The 11,893-nt window shown below is 34.5% G+C and overlaps 1 protein-coding gene across 1 annotated transcript; it reads left to right on the top strand.

Moving 5' to 3' along the window:
- The first annotated feature begins 232 nt into the window (after positions 1 to 232).
- On the top strand, positions 233 to 9,617 carry LOC110108120 (putative glycerol-3-phosphate transporter 1). Its single transcript, XM_028691642.1, has 2 exons — positions 233 to 379; positions 8,506 to 9,617. Exon 2 carries the CDS (start codon positions 8,613 to 8,615, stop codon positions 9,615 to 9,617), a length of 1,005 nt encoding a protein of 334 aa, XP_028547475.1. The 5' UTR covers positions 233 to 379; positions 8,506 to 8,612.
- Positions 9,618 to 11,893: the final 2,276 nt, after the last annotated feature.

Here is an 11,893-nt window from a genome sequence, read left to right as displayed (position 1 = left end):
TTCATATCGAATCCTGATTCTGGGCCACACAGTGAGAAATCGACATATTTAGACAATTGGACGGTTAAGCTTCCACGTGGTGTACTGAAAAGTGAAAACTTGATGCCAATCCATGCAGTGATGGCAACATTGCAATTATGACGAATACGAATGCCTAAATTCTAAAATGCTTCAGAGTATTTTAAACGATTATTAATTATCCCTTCAAATTAAAAATTAAAAATTTCCCACTTCCACACCGTTGCGTAGGATTCTGTTCTTCCTTTCTTCCTTTCTTCCTTCTGCTCTTCGAATACTTTAAAGCACTAAAGGACTACTTAGATAGAGGTCGGAGAGATTTGATGAGAAAGATTGGAAATCTGTAATACCCTATTCGAAGGTGATAAATTAGGTTTTGTTTTTCTGTTCTCCTTTTCATGCTTGGATTGGTTTCTATACATTTTCTTGCAATAGAGCGGTTGCTTGTTATTCGTTTTTTTAGCTTCAAGATTAGGCTTAGTTTTTATGAGCTATCGTTTCATGGCTTATTGATGGAAGATCCATAACGAATAATTAATTAGACACCTTGTAAGGAGAAAAATGCGATCTTAGTTTTGCTAGGTTTTTTATGTGGGAATTTGTGATTTTATTTTTGTTAGAAATGTGATTATTCGGAAGTACTGCTGTCGAAATTTATCTTGTTTTTAATTTTGTCTTGTCATTTGTGAATTGGGCGGTTAGATAATAATGACTTGTTGATTTTAGCTTATAATGCTATGTTTTATTTTTGATACTTTGAGTTCATGTTTTCATTGAACGTATGCGTCAATTTAGCTGAATGAGTGCTATTGTATATGGAATGTTCAATGAAAAATATCTATATAATTTCTAGTGCAGGTAATGATGAAAGATAAAAAAAAAATTGTTGTGCTAAAAATGATCAAAATTTAGAAATTTAGAAAGAGAGATAAAATATCTTATTTTGAATGAGTTTGATGCTTTCACACTCTTTCCAGAATTTTTAATTCTCAAAATTAGAAGAGGACACAAGTTCAAACTGCACCAAAAAAATAGTGTTCACTGAAGATGTGTTGAAATTAATAAAGTTTTTTTCAAATCATTTTTAAGGTAGTGACATTGAAATTTGATAATATTTTTGGTATAATATTCTCAAGTCATTTTTTTTTACTTTAATTGAATTATTTGACTTTTGATATTAAAAGCATGGCATAAATTCCCCATATTTGCATAAATGATTATAGGCTTGCAATTTTTTGTATGAATTTAAGACGATAAGATGGTAATATTATTTTTCATTTAGGTCATGCATGCACACATGCATATACATATCCGTATACCCATCCACCTATCTACACAAAGAAGAAACACTCACTGCTCTCTTCAAATACCAAGTCCACTCTCTCACAAACAAACAAGTCCTAAAAATAATTTCTCAAACCAAATAATCTCACTGCAATGACTTCAATCTTTCAATGAAAGCCTAGCTTATGAGTGGATATATTGATGAGGAGCAAAAGAGATATCGAATGTCTTGTTATGAAAAATGTAGCATTGACTGACTTCTTATGGAGCTAATGGAAACTAATTAAAAAAAATAGAGATGTTGTTCATTGCTTGCTTCCTTACATTGATGCCTTGGAAAAAAATCCACAGACTGGATGTAGATAGATAGATAGATAGATAGAAGGTGTCATATCATTGATCCATAAGAAAATTTATATGTTTAGGTGCGGATGAATTCCAAGTGTTCGGTTTAAAAATTGAGACTAAGTTAAAATAATGGATATTCTCTCTCTTGTTTTAATATTATATCCAAATTGGATCTCCAACATATCTATTTTCAAAGCTTAGCATTATATGCTTGCAAGCCCTGAAGGCCATGCATATTGCAGTATTCTAATGTCCAAATGTTGCATGATCTGAATACCTATTAGAGATTAACTTTGGAAAAATATTTCAACCTTACATGGCATAAATAAACCTTAGCATGAACCAACCATTGAATTCTTTCCCCCTAAAGTGATCATTTATGTTGTAATGATATGATCTAATATCAAGACAAACCATTTGGCATTCAGACAACTTATGCCGCTTAAATTTGATCCATCCAATCACATGAATGGATCGCATTATCTTGTGACTGAACTTATTTTGTAACTTTTCCTATGACTTGAAAGCTAATTCTATTTTGTTACTTTAGAATGTGATGCTCCAACATTGTTGAAATCCTTAAACTAACCCATGAAGTTGCATCCTGTAACTCATACAACCCTCTAAATCTGTTTGCTCTCATGACAATTAAAGAGTTCCTTAAACCATGAAAAACTCAATATTCATGAAAAAATTGTACCTTATATCGCTTGAGCACCCACAACAACAACAACATCAACAACATTAAGCCTTTATCCCACTACATGGGGTCGGTCACATGAATCTTTTTTCTCCACTGTGTCATGTTAAGAGTCAAATTCTCATTTAAATCTAATAGAGAAAGGTCATTTCTAATATTTTCTAACCAAGTCTTTTTAACCTCTACCTTTCTTAACATACCCAAATATAATACATCCACTCTCCTAATAGGGTTATCAGAAGGCTGCCATTTTACATGACCAAATCTAAAGGAATTCTCTCTAATCTTATCTATCACTGGAGCTACTCCAACATTTTCACAGATTTTCTCATTTCGTACTATCTATAAGAATAAATCCACTCATCAACCTGAGCATCCTCATCTCATCAACACTTAACTTAATATTATGCTTTTGTTTTAATGACCAACATTCTGCGCCATAAAGCATTGCAGGTCTTATCACTATCTTATAAAATATTCACTTCAGTTTGAGTGGCACTTTTCTATCACAAAACAAACCCGAAGCATTTCTCCACTTCAACCATCCAACTTGAATTCTACTAATAATATCCTCATATATTTCACCATCACTCTGAACAATAAACTTAAGATATCTAAAACGAGTACACTTATTAATAACTTGATTGCTCAAAGTCACAAACCCCCACTAGTTCTATTACTAATAAAATTACACTTCATGTATTTGATTTTAGATCTACTAAAACGAAAACCTTTAGGCTCTAAACTTGACCTTCATAATTTGAGTTTACAGTCAACTCTCTCTCTAGTGTTATCAATAAGAAGAATATCATCAGCAAAAATCATACATTGGGGTACTTTCTCTTGCAAATGTCTAGTAAGAACATCCATGACTAAAGCAAAAAAGATAAGGGTTTAAAGCTGATTCTTAATGTAATCCAACTGAAATAGGTAAATACTTAGTCAAAACACATTGTGTTTGAATACAAGTAACAACGCCTACATACATATCCCTAATGACTTGAATATAAGCAGTATTAACCTCTTTCTTTTCTAGAACTCTTCATAGCACAAATCTTGGAACTTTATCATATACATTCTCTAAATCAATAAAAATCTTATGTAGATCCTCATTATTTCTAAACTTCTCCATCAACACTCTCAATCAATGAATAGCTATCGTATTATACCTACCCGACATGAATCCAAATTGATTTTGAGAAACATTAGTATCACGTCGTAACCTATGCTCCATAACTCTCTCCTAAAATTTTGAAGTATGACATATCAACTTAATTCCTCTATAATTTGTACAATCTTGTGCATCACTTTTATTCTTTAAAATAGGAACAACACACTCATTCTCCACTCATCTGGCATCTTTTTAGTCTTCAAAATAATATTAAAAGGTTTAGTAAGGCAAGAAATTTTTTCATCTCCTAATCATTTTCACATCTCTATAGGAATATCATTAGTTCCGCTAGTTTTTACGCACTTAATTTTCTTTAAAGCCTCTCTAACTTCAATTTTACTAATACGCTGATAAAAAGAGAGATTTTTATTTTCACTTAGAGTGCTATGGTCCCAAGTCCTTGATGAGAAAAATGAAGTGTTGCGTTAGGTAGTCGACAGCCAACGTAAAACATACCGAATAGTCATAACATGAATCCTTTAATACATTGTGTTAATGCTTGAGCACCCAACTACATAAAGTTTATTCTCAAATTTGGTAAGTATCTCACCCCAACTAATGTCCTATATGCATCTTCATATATCCTAATGCTAATAGTGCCAAGAACTAGAATCCAACACACCATTGTTCCCTATATGCACACACATTCAAAACAATGACCTATCATCACACAAATGGAAAGAACAAGCTAAGTTCATAGCCTTCTTTATCACCAAGTAACCTACAATCACAAAAAAAAAAAAAAAAAGAAATTTAGGAATCTATATTAGTTATATTTGTATTTGTTTTTTTATCATCCTAATGATTGTCAACTTTGAAGAAGCCTCATATTTCCTGGTTAGAATAAAGTAATAGGATGAAAAAAAGTAATAGAATCTTTAATAGATTTACGGAATTAAAATGATGGAAGATTAAAAATATATTGAAGATATTTCCCATAATTAATATGGTGGAGCAAGTGAAGTTTATCTAGTTCTCAGGGCTCTTGGTTTTTCATGAGTGCAAGCCCCATAGCTAATTTTATCATGGGTACAATATTCGTGAATATTCATGATTAATAATATTCAACTCACGTTCTTGATTATACACAAAGGATTTTATGTACAAGTTGTGACAATAGGAAGCTTAAGCGATGAGAGGTCAATCAAACAAGAATTATCTCAATGAATGAGACTTACATTTCCTCATTAACCAATTGAAAACGGCTTGATTGACCCAATAATACCCCAAAACTATATATATCTTGATTTGGTTAAAAGTGGGACTTACAACACCATCTAAGGTGTGTTACCCTTATGTTTAAAGCAACTAATAGGGATATCTAAGGCTATTCTTTCAACCATCAAGAAGATACTTACGAAAGACTTACAATCCCACTATAGGAAATCAAAAAGCTCAACATCTTGCTTTATTTCTTCTAGGGGCTATTTGGTTGGATATTTTGAAAATGTCTCTAAGTTGGAAGGTGCTAGAAAAATCTGACTAAAGAGATGGTGCTGGGTGGTAAGGCATTCACCAAAGTTGATTGAAAGAGATGACAAGGACATCTTGTGTTGGTTTATAAGAAATCAGTATGAAGGAGCTAGTACAATTGGCTAGTACTAGGGCAATAGTTTCCTAAAAGGAATTTGTCATTGACGAACCTAGGAGAGTTCTGAACAATGAATGTGTCAACCAAGGATAAAGGGAGTACTGACCTACAAGATTTTTTTGTTGGATGGCGGCGAACAAGTTGGCATCATATTAGTAACCGATTAATCAACATCAAGCACTAATTGTGATAACATCAGTTGGTTGAATAGGTGCTATCGACCTAGTGAAGAGATTATGCCATGCCCTAAGGATCGGTTCGAGACCACAACAATCTAGCACTAGTCAGATCATATAAGAATGTATGCTAATAACAGCTTGCCCAAGAAGGGTTCACTTAAGTCTTAGATTTGTAATGTCGGTCCTGTTTTCTTACGTAGGGCTTAAGTTTAAACTTTGGGCTTTTTACAAATGATAATGAGTGTTAGATTTGGTTCTAGTCGAACTAGTCCTAAATGAAGTCTTTGGCCAAGGTCAAGAATATCGTCCTAGTTTTTTAAGAGAGCTAAGTTTACCTACTAATCTTGGGTGGTGGGGACGTCCCCCTTTTATAGTTTTGGCAGTGGTTAGGTCCTAGAAAGGCAATCATATAGCTTAGGTAACCGTGTTAAAATTAGAAATTTGGGTGTTTAAGGGAATGATTTAAATTAGGAGGTCTTATAAGGTAAAAGGAGAGGACATAATACCTCTTTAATGCTTCTTTTTCTTTTTTGTTATACAATCTCTCTTAATGTATCTTTTCTTTTCATAATAGAAACAAGCCTTATTCTTGTCAACCAACATGCTATTAGAGATAGAACTCTATCTCTAGTGGTCTCTCATGAGTAATCACTCTCATTACTTTTCTTTTTTATCCCTTTTGAGCCTATAAGTTATATTTTCTTAACAAAAGTGATTTCTTTATATCTTCTAAGCTTATGATATATTTTTTTTATATATAATATGGTGTTATGAAAGGATGATAATTATGATGCACTGACACGGGCATGACAATGTAGATATGACACGGACACGGGACACATCAATTATTGAAAATATAAGACATGGACACGTGTTGGACACGGTAATATAATTTTACATTTAAAAAAAAAAAATTATAAAAATTGATTAAGTATAATATTAAAGAAATAATAAGTCATTTAACTTGAATTTGTTGTTAAAAATGTTCAGAGTCTGGTGTCAATGTCGTGTATCATCAAGAGAGGAGACGACAATATTGTCGAGAGTTAGACATTGATGTTATGAAGTAAGTATCAAGTGTCAATGTTGAGAGGGCGTTGGGCGTCGATGTTATGATGACATCGTGCAAAGATGAGAGCTGTCAAGTTGTCGATGTAGAGATTGTTAGTGAAAGCATCAATGTTAAGATAGTGTTAGACTTTGATGTTGAGATGGTTTTGAAATGTCGAAGTTGTAAAGTTGTCAAATGTCGATGTCGAGATGACATCAAGTATTATTGTGAAACCAAAGTCGCGGCCCGCCAAAGAGAAATGAAAATGAGAATATTTCATAAATGTGGTATTGAGTGCAGACGATTGATTTGGTATTGTCAAGAAGAAAGAAGAAAATTAATTTTTATATTTTAAATAAGTAAAAAATTTAAATATAAGAAATTATATTAAAAAAATTTATAAAATATTTAAGACATGCATGTCCAATTTGTATTTAAATTTTTTTTTTAATCAGACATGTTTCAGACGTGTGTCTTGTTGGATACATGCATAACACTACATGTCTCTTTAAGGAGAAGTGTCAGTGCATCATAGAATGATAAAGAGCATAAGACTTATAAAATTTGACCCTCATTATAAACAATCATATTAATCTCTCTCTAACCATGAGTTATTGGACCTGATTGGTTGAAACGTGACTTGATTAGCATACTTCTTGCATGTGAAGAAGATATAATATTTGCTTTTGATAGAGGTTGTTGGAGTGGCTTTCAGTCTTAAATAATGACTCTTGCTTGAGGCATAAAGCTTCTATGATTGACCGCTTATATACCTCTGTCAAGATCTTAGTCATCCAAAACAATTGGATTGTTGTAATTATTTTTTTTTTATCTTTATCTTTTGATTTATTTTTTCTTCTATCTTTTTCTTTTCGTCTTCTTCATCATCATCATTGACATGTTTATAAACCCTATGAATGAGTTTATAAGACCTTATTGGGGAAACACTTGATTCATCTTAGTTTTCTAAAAGCCAAAACTTTTTAGCCTTTCAAACCTTTTGATTTTTAACTTTATTGTAATTAATCTTAAAACTTCATTTAAATATTAGTTTGTTCTAATGAGTGTGCCAAGTATGCTAAAATGCAAGCATCATCAGTATTGAAAATGATATGCCCAAAACAATCACAAAATAAAGAGAAAATTACATAGAAGATACCTATATTTTTATTGTTTGGCTTCAATTTTAATCATACATTGATGGGAGATAAGAGTTGATTTGATCCAATATTAATTATGTTGAAAGGGATGCACAAAAGAAGGAATACTCAGTATCTTTCCCAAATCCCAAGTACGCCCTTTTACAAACAAAGAAGTCCTAAAAATAATCTTGCAAATTAGATTACCTCACTATGAAGCCTTCTTCTTGCATGCATTAATAAAGTCTATAATCCTCCCATAAAAATCTAACTTCCAATAGGGTATATGGATAAGGAACGTGAAAGATGTCAAACTGTTTTTTCTCAGACCTAGCTACAGATTTACTTCTTATTTAAAGCTGATAGAAACCATTAAAAAATACTCAAGAACTTCTTTGTTGACTACCTCACCCCAACTTCCAAGACTCAATCTTGAGATGGGATGCTTGCAGATCAACTATTATTTCTCAGACCTAGCTACATATTTATATTCTTATGCTATTATATAATAAATTCAAGATACATAGACTTATTACACCTAGGTATTATTTATTTTATTACAACATTCATTAATAATTATTAATATTACACCACTAAAATTGCATATGATTGGTCTTTGTTTAACTAATTCTAAGTCTTAAGTTTCTTAAAACTTAGCTGAATGTTCGAATTTTCATTTATTTTAGACGATTTCTTAACATTTAAATATATTTCAGATGAAAAAGGTGTACACTATGACTTTCACTCTTTATTAAACAATGCCTATTCTTTTTTCTTGCTTTGCATATAAATGCACGCCATTTCTTGTCAATTTATAGTCAAATTTTTCATATTGAAATACATCATTACATGATTTTTTTCATGTCCATAAGAAATTTGACTGGTTTTTTTAAAGTTTTGTAAATAGGTTTATCCATGTGTTTTTTAGAACTATATGAATCTTAAGGTACAAAAATAAAATAAATTCCCTGTTTGTTTTTTGTTTTTCAAGAATGCAGTTCGATGACCCATTTTTCTTTTACAGATGATCCATCTCTACATGGAAGCGTAACAAATTCATTACTTCTATTAATCACTAGTTGTCTCCTATCCTTTTCATTTTCTTTTGAGGGATAATTCTTATCTGACTTCATGTGTCAGTCAAGTGAATTTGGAGTCCAAGCAATATACAGAAAACCTTTTGGTCTCTGTTTTTTGGTATCCATCTGGAATGCTACCTTCAATTTCAGAACATGCCAAACACTTGTTCTCGTTCTAACATTTTTCTCATATGCTAGTTACCATGCCACTAGAAAAACCACAAGCATCGTTAAAAGTGTGCTTGATCCCAAGAAAGCAGAATCAGGCTTTATACCATGGCCAATTCCTAACAGTATTCACTTGTTTTATAGTCAACACTGGAAACCACTGCAGACCAGTGGTTGGGCTCCTTTCAACAGTCCAAGTGGTACAGAAATGCTTGGAGTGATTGACGTTGCTTTCCTTTCAGTATACTCATTGGGCATGTTTTTTGCTGGACATTTAGGAGATCGTTTGAATTTGCGATTGCTTCTTACGATAGGAATGGTCGGGACTGGCTTTTTCACTGCTCTTTTTGGTGTTGGTTACTGGTTAAATGTGCATAGCTTCTACTATTACTTGTTAGTTCAGATATTTGCTGGTTTGTTTCAATCTACCGGATGGCCTTCAGTTGTAGCTGTCGTTGTTAAGTGGTTTGGGAAGAGGAAGAGGGGGTTGATCATGGGAATATGGAATGCACATACATCAGTTGGTAATATTTCTGGCTCCCTGATTGCTTCTGCTTTGTTAACTTATGGGTGGGGCTGGTCTTTTGCCGTTCCTGGCCTTCTTATATCAGCCGTTGGGCTGACTGTATTTCTTTTCTTGCCCGAGAGTCCTGAGGCAGTTGGAATAGATAAAAATGATGCACTGTTGATGCCTAGCAGGACTGGAAATGATGAGCCTCTTCTTGAAGGAAAAGAAGAAAAGATTAAGGACCAAGCAGTGGGATTCATTGAGGCATGGGGGATACCTGGAGTTGCTCCATTTGCATTTTGTCTTTTCTTCTCAAAATTGGTTGCTTATACTTTTCTCTATTGGCTTCCATTCTACATCAGTCACACAGGTACTAGATGATCTTTGTAGGCTTTACACTTAAATCTGTAGGATTTCTTATGCCATAACTGTTTAATTTGTTTCTTTATGCGTGTGGATTAGGTCTATATGAACAGAGACATTTCTTGTGAAATTGTTGCTGTTTTTTTTTTTTAATTATTTTTTTTATTTCTGGTTTTATGCAGTTTTCCAACTATCTCTTGCAAGTTTTAAAAATTCTCAGTTTTCATTATTTCTAGTTGAGTGCAACATTGTTGACCTCTGTGCATGCAAAGAGAGACGAAAACGGCGATTGAAGCAAAGCGCGCGTCGGTGTGGCATGTCACTTGGAGGGACAAATGACCTCCGATTACCAAATGGACTGTGCCGTTGTAATCAGGGAGGGAACCCTCGCAATCAAATCGGATGAGATCGGTCAAAAGGGACTATTGACACTTGAAACTAATGCACGATGTTGCCCAAATGACGTCCGATCGTAAAACGAACATCGTCTTTGCATTCAGAATGTCTTCCATACCAAAATGTCTATTAGTTTGTCCAATTAAAATCGCATAGTAAAATTTGCACTCATTTTGAGGATATGAAGAGCGATTCAAGAAAATCGATGCGCGACATCATCAAAACGACCTATGATTGCAAAATTGACTTTGCCGTTGTGTTCGGAACATCAGCAATACACAAATATAGTAAAATTCGTCCAACAAAATTTCCGCACGCAAATAGAGGGAATCGCGTGCAAATCGAGGCATTTTAGGAATTTGACTCATTGCTATCATTTTAAATTAATAATAGTATTAATAATAGCAAATTATTGTTAATATTATTATTAATTTAATAAAAAATCAAATAAAATATTAATTACTAGTAGGCATCAAAACACTTCTCAAATCTCCGAAAATCCTTCTAAAATCTCCATGTAAATCCCATAAATTTCGTGAAATCACTGCCTCCTGCTCTGAATCAGTCTTCTCCCATAAATCTTATGAGTAGCAGCTCGCCTCGATATAATTCGTTCATTCTTCGTTAAAATTGAACAGAACAAATCGTTCTGATTCTTTTTTCTAAGCACGATCACAATCTTCTCATCCAAGTTCTTTTTCTCCACCAGGCCATAGCACTAAACATCCCTCGTCTCCTTGCCCAAGCTCCCACTCCTCACAGCTCTAATTCTCCAGCCCGCCTCCTTTATATTGAACCAGCACTTTTGATCCACATGGCTACCTCTGACCACCCCAGCAACGGACCTCCTACGGATCGGACCTCCTACGATGACGTCCCTTCTATGATCCATTCAAAGACCTCGACTTCACATGCCAAGCTTCATTGCGAGGTTCCTCAGCCCACCGCAATGTCCGACGCCTCTACAAGCTGCCTCTAAACGACGTTTCACGGCACCTAGACCGGATCGAGCACACTCGCTTGATGCCCTTGACTCTTGATCTCCTCCCTAAAGACCAAATCGGACCTCTACGCCTGGTCGGTCCTTCACCCAAGAAAGTCCCTCTCTGCCGTGAAACTCCTACTAATGGCTTAGACTCCAACAACGGTAGCTTCCCTCTATCCAAAGCGCAACAACCAAGCTTACACCTGATCAACCGGCCCTATCTTCTAATCCACCCTCAAATCACCCAACCAGATTTCCTTCCCACTTCAAGTTGCTGTTGTCGTTTGAATGCCTCCTCAGAGTTTGACCTGCATATCCTGACACCTTGCTTGTTTGAAATCTACCCGATCAACCTCCATAAATCACTCGACGCCGTCATAGCTCTCACGACTGAACCAGACAAGAACTCATCCATCTCTGCCCTCCTTTCACGTGAAATTCTTCTTCACAGGCTAAAACACCCAATCCAACCTCTCTATCACTGAATCCGCCGGCCTGCAGCTCTCAGACATTTGGATCTTATAGCCAACTGCCTATTCCCCCAAGTACATTCACCCATGAACTTGCTCCCCTTCTTAGCTACAAGCCAACGAGAACTTCTTACAATCACGTGAACAATAGCTAGCCTACTTCACAAACTCCCTCTGAACTCTGCCTTTTATCCCCCAATACTTCTACAACACCTATTCCACCGAATATCCCACTTCAAGGCCCCTCACTTCCTAAAACCCAACAACTTTTCAAAGCCAAACACCATTAAGCCTACTACTGTTTTAACAACAACAACAACAACATCAAGCCTTTATCCTACTACGTGAGGTCGGCTACATAAATCCTTTTTCTCCATTGTGTCCTATTAAAGGTCAAATTTTCATTTAAATCTAATAAAGAAAGGTCATTCCTAATATTTTCT

The sequence above is a fragment of the Dendrobium catenatum genome, unplaced genomic scaffold (genome assembly GCF_001605985.2).
Source record: "Dendrobium catenatum unplaced genomic scaffold, ASM160598v2 original_scaffold_34012, whole genome shotgun sequence".
NCBI classification, from domain to species: domain Eukaryota; kingdom Viridiplantae; phylum Streptophyta; class Magnoliopsida; order Asparagales; family Orchidaceae; genus Dendrobium; species Dendrobium catenatum.
This window is presented reverse-complemented; position numbering and strand designations above follow the sequence as displayed.